The sequence below is a fragment of the Daktulosphaira vitifoliae genome, unplaced genomic scaffold, assembly GCF_025091365.1.
Source record: "Daktulosphaira vitifoliae isolate Bord-2020 unplaced genomic scaffold, ASM2509136v1 Scaffold_2, whole genome shotgun sequence".
NCBI classification, from domain to species: Eukaryota; Metazoa; Arthropoda; class Insecta; order Hemiptera; family Phylloxeridae; genus Daktulosphaira; species Daktulosphaira vitifoliae.
The window spans coordinates 23,115,181-23,133,944 of record NW_026099573.1 but is presented as its reverse complement, the minus strand read 5'-3'; the positions used below and the strand labels follow the sequence as shown (position 1 = coordinate 23,133,944).

The 18,764-nt window shown below is 24.8% G+C and overlaps 1 protein-coding gene and 1 non-coding gene across 2 annotated transcripts; both read right to left on the bottom strand.

The window, feature by feature from the left end:
• Positions 1-6,825: 6,825 nt before the first annotated feature.
• Positions 6,826-6,897, bottom strand: Trnaq-uug (transfer RNA glutamine (anticodon UUG)). The gene has a single exon. It is a non-coding gene; the product is annotated as a tRNA-Gln (tRNA).
• Positions 6,898-9,054: 2,157 nt separating this feature from the next.
• Positions 9,055-11,705, bottom strand: LOC126898773 (enoyl-CoA delta isomerase 1, mitochondrial-like). Its single transcript, XM_050673094.1, has 6 exons — positions 11,527-11,705; positions 11,327-11,451; positions 10,606-10,752; positions 9,588-9,706; positions 9,329-9,510; positions 9,055-9,270 (listed from the first exon to the last, which is right to left on the bottom strand). The coding sequence occupies exons 1-6, from the start codon at positions 11,558-11,560 to the stop codon at positions 9,113-9,115; spliced, it is 765 nt and encodes a 254-aa protein (XP_050529051.1). The 5' UTR covers positions 11,561-11,705; the 3' UTR covers positions 9,055-9,112.
• Between the last annotated feature and the right edge of the window lie 7,059 nt (positions 11,706-18,764).

Here is an 18,764-nt window from a genome sequence, read left to right as displayed (position 1 = left end):
TCGAACTAAAAAGTTTAAAATAATTTTTAAAATAATCTTAAAACAATAATGAACGAAAAATACTAGTATTATTGTGATAAAAGCGTCGGGCGCTCAATATACAAAAAATATGGCACAAAGCACCCACGCTTTTATCACAATAATACTAGTATTTTTCGTTCATTATTGTTTTAAGCATATTTTAAACTTTTTAGTTCGATGTGCTTTAAAAGCGTGTTTTTTTTAACTATATTTATTTTTCAGTTTTTAGTTTCATGTTATGATAGTAGTTACTATCAATATCATGGTTGTAACGGGAAATCAGGGTTCGATTCCGGAGTGGGAGTCTAAGAAACGGCTACCACATCCAAGGAAAGCAGCAGGCGCGTAAATTACCCACTACCGGAACATAGTGGTAGTGACGAAAAATGACGATACCTTTGTAATCGGAACGAATACACTATATCTCTTAATGAGAATAAAGCGTGTTAATATATATTTTTAATAGTAATTAGAATATATATATACATGTAAAGCGACTTAAGTACGTAAACGTATCATGCACGAGGTATAGCTGTGTTTTGTTGGCGGGCGAAGCGCGGGGGGAACGTTGTACGCAAGGCATATGCAGCGGCTGTAGGAATATATATATACATATATTAACAAAATTCTATAGAGTAATACTCTATGAACATTTTTTTGATAAATCTTATCTTTAATCTGTTTCTTTTTATAATTTAGTGGTTACAATAGGTAATTTATTTGTTTTTGTTAATTTGTTATTTGTGTGTTCTAAATAATAGTAATAAAAATATGACTAAAAAAAGGCAGGACTGTTTTTAATTCTAAATAAAATAAATTTTACATTGTTTATAATTTATATTTATTTTAAAATTATTTATAACTTATTTGTTATTAGTATTTAGGTATAAATTATTTTTTCTTAATAGCTTAAAAGTTGAAAAATTAATCAGCTTATGTTCACATCATTATTTTATTTATTTCTCACAATATGAAAAATTCATCCCGATAGTGAAGATGAAAGTATTTTTTTTTTTTTAATTATAGGTACTATCCATTTTTTATAATACTGTAATAATTAGTATACTTTATACGAAAACAATTTGTTTTTAACCAAAAAATGGTAAAATTTTGAACTTGTAAGATTCATAGTATGGGATACTGTCTAAGGAGGAGTGGAGAGAGCCCCCACAAGCTTTTCATGGGAAACAAATTATCGAAAATGATACAAGGGCCCAAAATAGTTGGCCCCTTCAATAAACATTTTCTGGCTACGTGCCTGAATACATCTGTTTATTATAATATACAACACAAAAATTGATTATATTATAACATAATATACATAACCATTCATTAAATTATATTAAGTTGTTCATAATATCATATTATATATATATATATGTTCTTCAATATAATATTTACGTTTAAAAAAGATATGTCAAAAAAAAAAGTGTGCATATTTTGATAAATATGTGTAAATTTCAATAGCTAATATGTTTAACTAAAAAATGTAATACATTATATTTCAAAAATTTAACCACACTTAATTTTATTAATTTTTTTTATGCTGCAAAATTGAATTTTTATAAAGAATTAATAAAAGAAATCCCAAAAATCAAGAATTTTAGAAACCATAAAATGTTGTTATTTTTTTACTTAAAATTGCTTTAACTTTTTTTTTTAACAAATAAATCAAAATATTTTTTTAGAGAAAACTTTAGATATTTCTTTTATTAAAATTTCAATTATTTATTTGATATTTACAAAAGCTTCGAAATAGTATTTTTTTTTTTCAACAAAATATTTTAACTTACCCGTTGAAAATATTCTTTTAATTGTGCGCCCTTTTAATAAATATTTAATAAAAGTTAATACACTCTACAGAGAAAAAAAAATTTTCTCATAATTTCTCTTTTGTATGTAGACGACACCGGAATTTGAATAAAAAAATGCTACTTTTGTGTAAATAATAACTGTTTATCCTATAATCACATTATTTTCTTTAATTTGTTTTTTCAACTATTTATACCTATATTATAGATCAAACCTTTTTTTTTTTTATAACGCGGTCAGCATTACTGTGGACCGCCCTGGAACTGCCGTTAGACATTATTTCAGGGCGGCCCACGCCGTGTATATATAATTCACGCCACCACGTTGTGAATCAGCCTGAAATTAATCAAGAGCTGAATCGCAACGTGGTGTGGCCCCCTCCTGTTAACCGGATCCAGAGTGGGAACCGTTAGGGAGGGTTAGCAAAATAACTCACAAAACAAAACACAAAAACAAGAACCTAAGACACCGGACTAAACCAGCGCCTCCACTCGCCTCTCGTTGATTCCTCCGAGAGGCGAGTCCGCCACCGGAGCATGGTCATCCGCCTAAGCGCCAGCTGGTCCTCGGGTTCGAGGGGCCGGCCGCCTTCTCAACGGAGCTCATGCCCGTAGGCGAGTTCCTCGGCGAGCGGTAGTGACGACAGGATACCGCTGCCACACCATACACTGTTCGGTACGCCGAAACTGTCCGGATCGCCGCCCGTCTCTGCACCCTAAGCGTACTCTATAGTATCCACCCAAACTGGGAACCCGTACAGGAGAACCGAGTGTACGACACCGATTAAGAATCTGCGCCGCATCTCCCTCGGCCCTCCCAGATTGTGCATGGGACCCGCCAGATTATACCTTTTAGATACATATAAGTTAATACCTCAGATTTTTAAAAATTACCCCCTAAAATAAAAACATAAAAGTGTTGGTAATTACAAATACTATTAGGACGGATTTTTAAAGATTTTATAGTACATCTAATAAGCATATTAAAGAAAGAGGGTTTTCACAAATTCATAAAAATGTTACCAATAGCTTTTGATAAATTACAATTTTAATAATTTAAATAATTTTTTATTAAATTATAATAATCAATCAACCTTTACGCATAATTGCATCAAAGTGATTTACGATAGTGATTTTAATCACAATCAGATTCCAATCGTCAACTTCAAACAATATTTTCTCGAAAATAATTATTTATTTATAAAACATTAATTACACTATTTGTATTAAGAGGAAGAGTTTATGCTCACTATACAATCAATTTAACCAAAATGACATATATCAAAAAGTATCTACTAAGAATTACTCCTGAAATCTTATGACAAAACTATAATTACTTCTCTCAATAAAAACAATGTAGATTGTCTTTGTTAAAACGATTTACAACTTTTTAGTTTTCGCAATAATATTTTACTAAGAAAATATAAACATAAATTACATTCATAATCAAATTATTGTTTTCTAACTTGATATTTCTGTAAATTAATATATGATCAAGTGGTTATCTATAAGCAATTATTGTAAAAATCACGCCTGCATATTTGTTTAATTGCATACACATGATTTTTCAAGCATAAATTAAACGAGCATGACGTCAATGTTCAAAATAAGTTATTAAGTATTTTTAGTCTATAATTATTTTAGATAATAAAATTCTTGAAAACTGCATCACTATCGTTTTTATTGTAAATACAAACTAACAATTAAATTGAGAGAAAAATGATATAATTACTCTTGTATTTTATAGTTAGATTTTATAATTCAACTTAATTAACAAGTTTATTACAACTTAAATAGCAAACAGAAATTATTTGCAAAAAAATGAAGGTACACCATATTTAAAAAAAAACTTATTCATTACCCAATCAATAAATAAAAACCAATAAAAAACTTAACGTATTAAAATAAAATAAAGGAATGAAACATTTATTTTTCGTTATTTTATTATTTCAATGCTTCACATTGAAATAATTAAATTTAGCTAATACTATCCCGCTACGCGCCTTGTCTAAATCTTTAGATTCTAATATTTTAAAATATAATATTACACAACTAGCTATCGACCATTCATAATTCTATTTAGTTCTTTTTTTATCTAACCGGATAGAAATAATTATAAGTACATATTTAATTTATGAAAATTGTCCCTAAGAACTACCTTCAGAAATATGTTTATTATACAATTAAACGTCCATTTAACAATATTTTCTGTTGCTTAAATTTGCATATGTACAATGAATCTAATGTTTCAATTAAGTCAGGTTCCCATTACTCGTCTAATTGACGAATATTTATTATTTGTCTAAATTTGTCGAGCAGTAGGAACATTGTACTTGTACAAGTATTTCGGCTTTTGTTATTAGTTATCCTCCCGACGGTTCTCAGTATTTGTGACACGAATTGAAGGGATTATAAATATTTATCCAAATATACGATAAGTGGGAACGTATTTACAACAACAATGGAAGTTCGTTCACTGTGATGGCGTTACTTTACAAGATTATTTCTCTCAATGAAGATATTGCTGATTATGCATAAACATCAATGTTAACCTATTAAAATATAAATATCATTTTTATAAAATTATTTATTATCTAATAGGAAAATATATTTTAGGTTATGGGAAAATATTTAGCTCCCAAAATTGTATTCTTGTTGCGCTTATATATTAAAGAATACAAATGTAAATGTTTTCTGTATTACTAAAAATGTTAAAGATATAAAATAAAAATATACTGCTTTTAAAATATAAAAATTAAAAATTAGTAACCGAAATATTTAAATGAAGATGACGCTGGATGAGAAGACAAAGTTATAACGCTGTAAACGATGGATGATTAAAACCGATAATGGGTCAATTGAATAAAAATAAAATGAGAGTTCATTATAGAAGTTATACACTAGAAATTATTTAAGTAAAATATTAATAAAATTGAAATAAAGTAAAGTTAGCGTCCGGTAAAATTTGAGGTATTTTAGTTTTGAAGTGAAGCTAAAAAGATATTAATATTAACTTTTTCTCAGGTTTCAACGAACCGATTATTTTCAAAGATACGTCAAAAGATCACAAATACTATTTAGTTGAAAATATTACCCTTAAAAAATTCCTTGTTCCCTATAAATGGTCAAAGTCCCACATAAAATTACAACTTTTAAAATCAATAAATGTTAACATTTTTTAAACATTTTCGCTTCGATGCAATGTTGAAAATTTTAACGTTATTATGATGTGATTATTATTATGTGATAATTTATTTGTTTGTGTCTATCAAAATAATATTTTTTTACAAATACTTTGCTATTCTTCTTTCTTGATGTATATATTTTAATTAAAAATCTTTCCCTTAACCTGCCCACTAGAAAAATTTCTAATTTTGCATGAAAATTTTCCAGAAATATTCCGAGGATTGACATTTATTAAATTAAAGCTCATATTGAATACTATTTGTTAAAAACCTAAAATAGGATAGCTGCGCCACAATTAGGTAAAGTATAGATAATATCACTGCTTTAAGTATCTATCATAAAAAGTACTTAGTTACAAATCTGTTTATTATTATTGATAATGTTTAATTTTTAAAAGGAATCATTCCAAGAGCAACATAAACTCCTATTTCTTTAATTATATTCTGATTACAATTTTTGTGATTTATATGTCTAATAAATTAATTAATACTTAATATAGTAATTATTTTTAATATATTAAATCATTTAGTATTGTAATTTTTAAGGGAAATTATAAAAAGTAAGTTGTAGAATAAAAATAATGTAAAACATATAAATAATAAAACAAAGTTGTATACATAGTGATTTTTTTAATATTATCCATTATTTAATATTATTCATAAAATAATAATTATATTAAGAAAATTCTTTTTGGTATTTTTTATTTTGATATATATCTTGATTTATTAATTATTAATTTTTTTTTAATTTATCCGTTATAAGTTATAAGGGTGCCAACATTATTTTTTTTAAATAACATCAACATATATATTTAAACAGCTATTAAAGTAGGAAATAAGATAAAATTAATATATTCCACACTTCACTACCACTGTACATTTTAGAATAATTTTAACTTTCAAAATAAGGGGTCAAAAGTAGTCATCTCAACCAGTCATTTTTTTTTTATAAGCTAGTTAAATATGTGCATGTTTCCATAAAAAAATAATGTTTTCACTCTTTTAAGGTATAAAAAATGATTTAGAAAAAGTATTAAAATTGATAAATATAATATATTACAATATAATATAATACATATTATGTATTAAAAATTACTAAAATTAATTTTCTTAACATCATTGTTTTAAGAAAAAACATTTTTTTTATTTAAAAAATGCTTATTTACAATTTATACCCAAAAAACATAATAAGCAAATTTCACTTAGGATTGTTAATTATAATGGCTTAAGAAGGAAGACTGTTCAATGAGAGAACACTAAATATAGAATTTATTTATAGCACAAATATTAAANGACTGTTCAATGAGAGAACACTAAATATAGAATTTATTTATAGCACAAATATTAAAATATTCAATAAAAAATATATACCTTATAGTAAATTCTTTTCCGGATTAGTTAAAAATTCATATTATAAGTACATATTGATAAGAATAAAAGTAGACATTTTTTGGAATCTATTAACTTCATTAGAACAAAATGATGTACATATTTATATATTTGTGAAGCATAGTAAGTTTTTCTTAATATTTAAAAAATATAATTACTCATTGTATTTTCTAACATTTATTTGTGTGGCTATATTTTAAAATTTAGAAAGTCTTATTAATATCTTTATGAATCGATATTTTTAAAAATCAAATAAATGTTTATCCTGATAAATATAACTCATTATTATTTGTCACGTAGTAAAAAACATTCTTCTTTACATAAATTATATAAAGCCATTATTTTGACTTTATTGTGTAAGTCACAGAATAATTAATCTGCTCTATTATTCATAATAACGTAAATATGCAAAAAGTTCCAGGTCCCACCGAGATTTGAACTCGGATCGCTGGATTCAAAGTCCAGAGTGCTAACCATTACACCATGGGACCGCCTTACTTGAAGGTCGCTAAACAACTAATTTAAGCAAATATTTTAAATTTGTTTTTAATAAGTATTAAGAAAGTTAAAAAACAATTACAAGAATAAATTTGTACACGTATTTTTTACAATTTAATTTTGTCAATAACCGAATTATTAATAGTTTAAAATATTACCCTCAACTCTTTTTATTTGTAAAATGTTTTTAATGTAAAAGTTTCAACTTTAATATGTTATAACTATTTAAAAAATGCACGATCTAAAATGAAAATATTATTTGCAACATTAGACAATTACGTTTTTTATTTATATTTATTTGGAAATCCAAAATATCACTATTTTTTTCCTTTATGATTTTTAAATGTGCAAACGAATCTTGAATACTTTAATTATATATCAAGTTAAATTTTTAAAAGATATAACGTAATAACAAATAAAAGAGTTTAATTTACGATAATTTGCTACGTAATTACATTACTGTTGATAATTATCAGATTAGTACTTTATTTAGATCATTGATTTGATGAATTGTTTATAATTTATTAATGAAAATATTTAAATTATTTATTAATGTACTTTAAAACCCTAATGTGATGTCTTCAAACAAACCTCAGATTTGAATACAGCAACACCAAAAACATAATGTAAACATGGCCTGTTTACTAGCACTTTTCTTTCGATTTTTTTTTTTTTTGTGGAGCTGTGTTATTTTTAAAATTTTACTGCGCTCAACTTAAAGTTATAGTTGTTAGAACCAATGTTACGTTAAGAAAAATAATACAAGTATCTCAGAATTGTCATATTTTAATTTGATAATAAAAAATTGTTGTAATTGTTACTACTACTTAAAAACAACTGTCTAAGATTCAATGAAAGTGTCTTCATTTCAGATTTTGTGAAAATTAGGTGCAAATTTTGTAAAATGTGAAATCTATAAACGATGTTCATGAGAATTCGAGGAAGTCTGGCGGTCAGATTTGGTGAAATCTGATGTAACGCATTAATTAAGAAACCAAATTGTACAATAACGCATAGCTTTGTTTTGTTTATCATGCATGTTAAGAAAATTTTAACATAGACTGAATACCTCAATTAATTTATTAATAAATATAATAATAAATAATATAAAGAAATATTGAATATCGAGATAGCTGTTTTTCAGATAAAATGTTCGCACAATTTATAATAAAGAAATATTTATTTCTTATTTTGAAATTGATAAACGAGTGACTTTAAATCAATGAAACATAAATAATGTAAGTAATTATTTAAAATACTCATATTTCGAATACATGCATAAGAAAATATTTAAGTTGTACATTAATAATAAGAAATGTATATAAAGTAGTATCATATTATACTATATTATAATAAATGATATTATGAATAAAAATATCATTGAAAATTTATTTAAGTTTTGCAAGATCTTATATAACACACGATAATGATAATGACAATAATCAAATAACATTTTTTCCCACTTTCTCTAGACTTTGGACTGACTATTACTTATAAAACAAGTTTTTGATTATTATTTCTTACAAAAATCCTTTGATTTCAGGATGGAATACTCTTAAAACTAAATCGAGTAGTGTCAAGTGTCAGTTTGTCTTTGATACTAGTCTATATATATATATTTAATATAAAATCAAATTTATGAAAAAATTAGGTTTGCTTAATTCCCCCGCATAATAGTCATCATTATTTAAAAAAAAAAAACCAAATTATGATGATATATATTTTATTAAAACTTCTATAAAAAACAATAATTATAAATAAAAATTAATCAATTTAAACATTTTTTAAGAATATTGAAACCGAAAAAAATAATTATAAACAAACGTTTATTTTATTTATTTTTAAACGTTTGTTTAATTAATTAACTCATAAATAAAATACATATTTAATTTCTAAAATAAATATATAATAAATTTAAATAAAAAACTTTTTAATTTCACAATGGATAATTATTTATCATAAAATAAAAATTAAAGTTCTTATAATTTAAAAGCACGTCTGATTTTTTGTAAGTGTTTCTTACTACAAATAAAATAGTACTAAATACATTGAAACCTAAAATAACATTTTTAAACTTTTATTTTAATTTCATGTCTTTTTACAATATAACAATTACACGGTACTCCTGTAAATATTATTATTCTTTTTGATTGTATAAAAAGTCATTTTTCCAGAAAATTCATTTGTGATCCATTATTTTTCAATGATTCATTTTTTTAGTGATTGTAAGTAAACATCAATATTCTTTTGGATAGCTGGTGATTGCATGTAACCCATAAAAAATTCAAGATCTTGATTTTTATTGTCGATTAACCATTGAACAATTGGTTGACGAATCATTTCTTTACTTTTTTTATAAGCCCAAGCTAAAATAAATTCTGAAATTAAGTTTTGAACAACAATGAAAACAACCAATTTACTTACACGGAATTTTTTGAAAATTATTCAAAAACTGTTTTCCTTTTTCCATAGCCTTGTCAGTGTCTAAAGCTATTTCATCAACTAAACCTATTTTTAACGCTTCATTAGCTATGTATAGCTTACCCGTTGTTAATGCTACCTCAGCATTTCGTTGACCAACTACAGCAACCATAGTGTCCTGAAACCTTAAAATGATTTTATTGAAGTTAAGTATGTTTGATTATAACACATTGTAATTAATGTACTGATTATAAAATATTACCATTTTGGAGCTACAATACCGATTTGAGTTTCATTTAGTCCAATCTTAAACTTTGACTCAACCATAACTCTATAATCGCAACTCATTGCTAGTAAACAACCTCCTGCTGGACTATGACCCTATAATTTAAAAAAAAATTTTAATCCCTCGCCAGGTTTCAAATTGCAGCACAATTTTCCTTGCATTACTCAAAAAATATTTTTAAGATATCATAAATAACAATTCAATATAATTGTTTCATAAAAAGTAAACAAAAATTTTATTTTTTAATTTTTCCATAAATTAAAACTTTGTATACAAATTAATGATATTTTCTACACTTAGAATGATAATAACAATAAGAAGAACTAAAATCTTAGAATACTAAATTAATTTATACTTAATAACTCATTATTTATTTGAAATAAATATATAGAATTAAAAATATGTATAAATTATATTTACTAATTATCATAAACTTATATAAGTATATCATAACCTTTTAATCACAATTGACCTTTTGTGATCAATAAAAGTAATAAAATGTAATATAATAAATATAAAATCATAATTGATTTACAATTTATAAAGTATACTAAAAATATTATAATGTTTTATTTTATTAGTATCCTATTATTATCAATTTTTACTGTCAATATTTTGGGCGTACTTATAAGACAGGTGTTGTAATGAAACCATGTCCATACAATATTTAAACATTCAAAGATTATTAAAAATAAAAATTACTGAAAGTATGTAAAAATATTCTTAGTAAAATTACATTATGGAGTTAAAACTGCATATTTTAATAGAGAGATACTGAGATTAATGAATCGTCCAGTTATAAAAGGACGTGTCCAAAAAAATTTTATTTTACATTTTCTATAATCTTCTACAAGATAATTTTTAAGGAAAAGGCAAATTAACAAAAAAAATTTGAATAAACACACTTTTGAAACTGGACGGTTTAATTATAAAATATAACATTTAGATGTAAAGATGTACCCTTTAATAGAATATAAAATAGTAAATTTCATACATTAATAACAGCAACAGTTGGAAAAGGTGATAAGTAAAGTTCTAGCCATATGTCTTGAAGAGTAGTCCAAAATTTTTCTAACCTAGTAGGATTTGGTTTGTGTAATTCATTAATGTCTAATCCAGCTGAAAATATGTTCGCCAAACTCTGAAAATTAATATTAACTTATCAAGTTTAAAACAAATGTTCTTTGAAACCAAGGTTCAATACTATTTATCAAGAACCTAAAAATTTTAGTTTAAACTATTTCTTAAGGTGAAATTAGTGGTCATTGGAGCAATTCACTCTCCCATAATTGCAATATTTATCTCCAAAAGGAAATGACGAACTAAAATAAAACAAAGTTTAAAATAAAAATAAGTTGGAGATATTTTAAACTATAACTATTTTAAATTCCTGGCTACGCCACCATCTCTTTAATCGTATTACAAAACCATTTTTATAACTTAAATCGGTTATATTAAAAAATAACATGTCCATACAAACTGTAATTTTATTCGGGGTCTGACTAAGAAAAATTACCTTTTCGTGAAAGTAATATTTTTAATTTTCCAGCTAGGCTGCATAGAAAAGGTTAATTTTATAATTTATTCGACCTTGCTTTTACTAATTCTAGAATACTACGAAAATATAATTCCATATATAAGGTCTCTAATGATTATCAAACTTACCATAATAGCTATACAAAATTATTTAACAAATTAATTTTTTCAATTTATACCGATGTTAGAATCATTCCTCGACAGTCCTCATTTTTCAATTTTATTATTAGAGCTTTTATTTCTTCTAAAAATTCGAGATTAAGAGTGTTAACTGGTGATTTGTTTAGTTTTACAGTAACTGTATCTAATTATAAAATAAAATAAATCATTAAAATTATTAATGTAATATTACAATTTTAAACATAATCCAATGTATTACTAAAGTGGTCATCTTTTATGACTAGTAATGACATATTTGATAGCACAATATATCGACGACCGCACTCAAATTTAAGAGGAATTTCTAATATAAAAATTTACTTTTTTAAAAAAAAGATTGTAAAAACAATTTATTTACTTTATTTAAAATTCGATTACAGTTTAAATAAAAAATGAACTCACCAACTTGAAGTTTATTTCTTTATATATTTGAATCACAATAATCGACACATTATCAATTAAGATAATAATCATTAATTTTGGGTACTAAAAAGTTACTTTTAACCTTCACAAGAAAATTGGCTTATCGAATTATTAATAATGTAATAGGTAATTAAACATGCCATAAAATATAAATAAAGATATGCGTATTTTGTATAATTAAGTGATGCAATTAAACATTGGATTTATTTATTAATTATAATTGTAATTTGTTTGTTTTCAATAAGGTTTTCTATTCATTTACTATCATGATGTTTGTATTTCTTTAACTAAAAATTATAAAATAAATTTTAAGGGTATCTTAATATTAATAATCATATATTTTTTATTTTTCTAAAAAAAAAATTATTTTATACATTTTTAAAAAATTAGATTTCTTAGAATTTTTTTTTCTCAAAAGTTTTTAATTTTTTGATAATTTAATTTATAAATTAGAAGAACAGATAGGTATCTAAAAGTGAACGTGATTTCAGGATTTTCTCTGGGGAACTTTAAAATTAATTAGCGCTAAAAGAGATGGAGAGTCAACTTTACCACCAAGCAAATTTTTTAAGAATTTAGTACCTAGGGCCTTTCCGCGATCAGCAAGTGAGAAAAGATTAAGGTATAAGGCAATAGGTGAGTTCATGTTGGGATGAGGAATATCTAATACAAAACGATCTAAAGAAGCATTAAATTTAATGCCAAGATCTATGGCAATGACATAATCACGAGTAAGGTTAGAATTGCCGATAAAATAATAATATATTATGGGAGATTTAGAGCGAGTGAAAGACATAACTTGACATTTAGAAATATTTAGCAACAAGCCCAGCACCTCAAACCAAGTTGTAAACCGGGGGTAAGTCATGCTAAAGCTTAATACAATCTTTTTGCGTATTAATTTGCAAAAAAAGCTTCATGTCATACGCAAAACAAAGCAATTTGCAGTTGAGAAGAGTACGACTAACTCCATTTATAAAAGCGAAAACTCCATCATTCAAAGATCTTCTAAAAATGAGCCATATTGTGTAAGAAATATAGTGTCTCTCTGAAATATATGTGTATAGTAAACCAATATCATCATTATCCCAGGTAATTTCAGACAAATTATAGTCTCCACAAAGAATGTAAGTATAGTTTGAGTATTGCTAAAAAATGGTCTCCAAAGTATGTGCATGGATATAACAAATACTAGAACAGGAATTAGGAGGAATTTAAATACTTCCAATTATAAATTTATCTGAATTAATTGAGAACTGAATAAATATTTGTTCGGCATTATTAAAAGAAATTATTTAGATGAAATAAAAATATTTGAAGAAAAAATATTTAGATGAAAGATAAAATAATATGTCTTTTTTCTAGACAAAATGCAGATAAATTCTTGTCTTTTCATAACATTTCTCACGTAGATTTGATCTTGTTCCACTGATTAATTTTAAAAAATATTATCACTTTGCTATTAATATTTTGTATTGAATTTATTTACATAAATAAAGTTCGACAAACAAATATTTAAACAATATTTCTTAAATCATATGTGCTCTTCATTAAACTAATGACTGAATTAACGTATAATAATAAAACATCTAGATATTTGTTATTAAAATAACATAAATTCTATCTTAAATTACGTTAAGCTTGTCATCTAGTTTAAATCAAATATAATGTATTTTTTATATAAATTTACCTTTAAACAAATTTATCTAGATAAATATCTTCAGATAGTATAAAATTACACAATGTATAATGTACACCAGCACCAGGAGCCCGTGAAAGAGAAACCTATTTCTCTTACATGATTGATTTACTACACTATTTTTATTCGTTGCTCTTATACTGTTACGATTATAGTCATCAAATTTATCTCTCTCGTTGATTTTAAATTAAAAGATCACAATTTGTAACTAATTGAAGACATTACCCTTAAATTTTTAAAAATTCTTCTCCTTTTCAGTAAATGAGGGAAATATTCCAAAAAACAACAATTTTTAAAATCGGTAAATTTATACTTTATACTTTTTTCTTAAAACTGTCATAACTCTTTGAAAAATGAATGATCAAAATAATTTATTTCATATATATATAGGTATTTCTTTTTCATTCGATATAAATTATTTGAAAATCTGACCCTTTACTATGCTCACAGGAGAATATTAAAAATTAGTACGTTTACATGAATAGTTAAACTCTACAACTTCAAATTTAAAAATAATCGAGAAAAACTCTGAGCCTTAACCAAATGGTAAATTAAAGCTTATGTTAAATAATATAAGTTGAAAAAACATGTTATTTTTGTGGTAATATTTCATGTTTTTAATTTTAAATTGCTATACATTTTTTAAAAATGTATGAATTTATACAATTTTTTTTTATATAGACCATTTCCCCTTATATAGGAAGGGTTCAAAACTTGAAACATAAGTGGAATTTTATATGCTTAAATTTATGAAATATTCCAGAAATACTCCAGACTTTAATCATATGTTAAATTATCTCTTACGCAATTTATTATAAATAAAAAAAAAATTATCTTGACTCATTATTATTTTATGTATAAGGCCTCAGAACATTAACAAGAAATGTATTTTAATGTGAAAAATCAGCATTTTTCGTGACTATATAATTTTCTATTTTAATTTTTTTTTTCAAATAATTTGTCTATATTTTAGGTCAATTGGTATAGTCCTAGTGGACCGAGGGGAATTACACAATTTAAACACTTTTAGCAAAAACAAAAAATTTTAAATAACTTAAGAGTTAGTTATAAACATTTACAGAGATAATCTAATATGTATATTAAACTGAAGGGGGCTACCAATTCCAAAAAAAGTTTAATCTATTAATGACTTATGAGAAATAGAGGTAACAAAAAGAAATAGGGTAAGTTTTTTGATATTCAATCTTATCCACTAGATTTCTCTTAAAATAATAATTATGATATGAAATCATTTTTGGTGTTTTTTAGTTTCTTATATTTTTCGATTTATCAATTAAAATAATTTTTTTTATTTATCATTTATATCTAATAACGTTGTCAAATGTATTTTATAATGGCAACATATACATACCTAACTAGCTTATAAAATAAAAAATGATTTAATTTAAAAATGGTGGACAAAGAAAACTTTTGAACCATTACTTCGGAAGTTTTTTTATTCTAAAATNATATATATATGTTGGCATTTAAAAAAATAAGGTATTAGGGATAAATTATAAAAAAACTTAATAATTAATAAATCGAGAAATACATGAAACTAAAAAACATCAAAGTAATAAAACCTTAAATAGACTGTTTAGTCAACGAAAAACTAGGTATAAACATAAACGCATTAGAATTTTTGAAAAAAATATTATTGAAAACCTATTAAATTTCTAATAACGTTATGTTACTGAAAACATTACAACACATGTATCGGAGATTGTCGTAACTCAATTTTTGTCCCTTAAAATTTAAATATCACTATGCAATTTAGTGCGATATTAAATCCTACAAAAAATTCAAATCAACATATATTATAACTAATGAGGTGGTAAAATATGATTTATAAAATATCCTGAAAACTAGTCATAAATAACAAAAATATTTTATATAAATCTAGAGGATTTAGATACTTTATCTTCAACTTGAAATCAATCATTTTAGCAACCTTAAATTTTTTACTGATTGTGTGTAATATTATGAATAAATAATTAATTCTGCTACAATACTTTATTTTAAAGTATATGATAACAAAATTTAAATTAAAAACTCTATCAAAATAATTTTCAATCTAACAGTAATTACATCATTATCATAAATTTCTTTGATGGAAAAGTGCTTGAACAAAATTTTTTTTTTATTTATACATTACAATTTTGTAATTGATATTTATCATAAGTGGGTAATACCGCTGTATTTTTCACCTTTAGTAATGACAATTGCTTCGGTACTATATTTAAGCTCTTATTACACGACATTGTAATGTCTTTTAATTTTCACGACGATACAAAACAAAATCTATATATATTCAAGAAGCACGTAAGCGCTTACCAGTAAACCTATAAACAAGCACCTAAAATAAGCAATAGTCAATAAATATAAATTCAATTAAACAAGATAATTTTACTACTTTTCAAAGATAAACCCATCCCGAATAAACCAAAATATGCAATGCTGGCTATATTTTTCACCTTAAATATTGAAAATCTGTTTAAGTATTATCAAATATTATCTTTGAACCAATAGTTAATTCAACAAGTGTGACCACGCATTTGCGGAAGTAAAGGAAATATATCTAGAATTTTATATTGAACCTAACAATTCTACATTGTTGTTAAGAACAGCACATGTATAACTAATAAAAGGATGATATTTCGGTTAAAAACAAATCATAAATGAACTTAAAATTCCATACTATTAATAAATGAAAGATTACTAATACTTATTCTATGTGGACTACATGTATCCTTTAAAAAATAACATTTCTTAATTTTTACCAATTTCCAGGCCACTTGGGAAGTGATGGATGTCACAGTATCATATATGACACGTAAGAGCAACACTGTTCTCATTCCCTGACGTGCCGGACGGATATGCATTAGGCTTGACATTTGAAGTGTTATAAAGAACTATATTTTCCTTGTATACATTTAAATAAATAATTTGTATTAGATGTGAAGCTAAAATATTAGCTAAATAATATTATATTACACCTTTGATGAAAAGGTATTAATTTTACTGAGATGTTTATTTTATATTTTTTTCTATCTGTTGCTATTTTTTCTCAGCTCATATTTTACCGATTTTGATTAATGATTACAAATCACAAAATATCACAAATCATATCTAGTTGAAGACATTATTCTCAAACAATTTTCATAAATTATTTTAACAACAAACTTAACCCGACTTTAAATTCATTTAAGGGTAGTATCAAGATATGGGAAAAGATAATAGACAAAATATTAAGATATGTTATAACATATGTTATAACATATGTTATAACCATTTTGGTTTTTTGCTTGGAAAATGATAGATGAACTGGCTCAAGGATGGAGCCAGTCTTTTATATGATTGTCAACTAATAGAAAAGTATAGGGAAAAGAAGAAAAAGCTGTGTATGGTATTTTGGAGTAAGTGTATGATAGAGTACCGAGTTTTAAAGTGGGCATTTATGAGAAAATGAGTTCCAAAAAGGTACATTATTATAATTGAGGATATGTATATTAGGTTAGGGTGGTCCTTAAAATTCTTAGTTTACCATTGTTCCTATACATAATACCAGTCTATAAATGCAAACATTTAATTCCAAATTTTATATAAAAGAATGAAGTTATTTAATTAGTATAACTATTGATATCAAACGACGCAGTATGGACTCGTCATGTATAAAAAATAACCTTAAATATACCGTATAGGCAACAAAACGTGCAAAAATAGCTAGTAATAATTTACAAAGCAACAGAATTTACAAAAAATATTTATTGAGTAAGCCTAGTAAACTTCTAGAAGAATTATTATTTGTAAATATTACTTTAAGGTTATTAATATAATCTATTAAGAAATTTTACTTAAAAGAGAACATTTTTCAGTAGTATAAATGAAGCGAAAAATATTATATATTGAAGTAATATATTTTGTAGAGACATTGTTCACACTGCATGATCAATAATATTTATTAATGAACTTTCGTTTTATGTAAAAGCATGTATTTTTAATAGATACAACATACTCTTACATAATAATATACATTATTAATGAGAAGGTATCTGTAGAATTGGATAAATCAAATCATTCCTGTATCTGTAACCTTGTAAACACAGTTTGTAATACTACCTATCTTTCAATTCCATCAAACATTTGTGTCCGAACCAAAATATACGCAAATGCCGTCTAAATTGTATCATGGCCAGTCGCTATTTCATTAAAGCCACAGATCTAAAAAATTGTTGGACTATGCTTAGTCAAAACTTTTATAAGCACCACGGTAAATTAAAATTTCTGTTTATTTAAATACCTTAATTAATTCAGCCTTATAACCAATGGTTCGCAAAATTGTTTATAAGATTTATCAAATTATTTATTCTGTGGAAATGTTAATCCCTACAAAATCATCCCTATCAAAGTAATGATATCTACATTGTTGCAGTCCGTTCTTTCTTTAATTTATAAACCCACGCCACACGTAGTTCCATAAACAATAAAACTCATTTATTTGGATTGCTCAACACATTGTTTAAATACAAAATGTGACTGTGACAGCGACACAGTCACGGAGTATTTATTATCATTTATGATTATCAATAGATATACTTTCTGTATTGACAGTTAGTGTATTTATAAATTCACAACAATGTGTCTTACTACCATTGATAATAAATGATGTGTAACTACGAATAGCGACGTCATAAAAACTAATTAGCTACCTTTATTTGTAATCCCTTGTATATTATACATTATATTAACTCAAAAATTTGAAACTTTCAATTTTTATATCTAATAAACGAATAAAGTTATATTAAAAATTCAAATGCCATTTACTATTAAATTAAAAACTCAAACAAATTATTAAATTCAAAATAAGTGTTCCCAATTAAAAAAAATCAAAGTTGACACCGTTACTAAACATATGGGATGAACTTAAAAAATACCACATAGTTAATGATTCAATAATAATGTGTAACTAAAGATAACCAAAAAAAAAATGTTTAAATTATTTTTATTCTGTAAGTAATTTAGTGGGTCATGATAAAAAAGTCACCCTGTATATATATATTTGTTTTGAGTAGTCCCGTTTTATTTATGAGATCGAAATTTACATTGTTTTATCAAGGTTCTACTGTAATAATAAATAAACAATTCTTAGTTGTAAGCAAAAAATAATAATGTATATTTTTATAATAAGGATTGATCACTTGTGACTAATGTTGTTTAAAATATTAATTTAAAACTAAAAAATATAAGAAATGTTTAACTCAAACACTTTGAGTTTAGCGTTAGTAAAGGTAACATTGTTCCCGAAATACATTCCTGGATTTTTTAGTGATTTTTGT

Bases quoted from the DNA above. Each gene is read 5' to 3' on its own strand.
- LOC126898773 (XM_050673094.1), bottom strand. From the start codon at position 11,560: ATGTCATTACTAGTCATAAAAGATGACCACTTTA. The intron at 11,452-11,526 runs GTAATACATTGG...TTTTATAATTAG, and splicing joins CATAAAAGATGACCACTTTA to ATACAGTTACTGTAAAACTA. The intron at 10,753-11,326 runs GTATAAATTGAA...ATTAATTTTCAG, and splicing joins GAGGAATGATTCTAACATCG to AGTTTGGCGAACATATTTTC.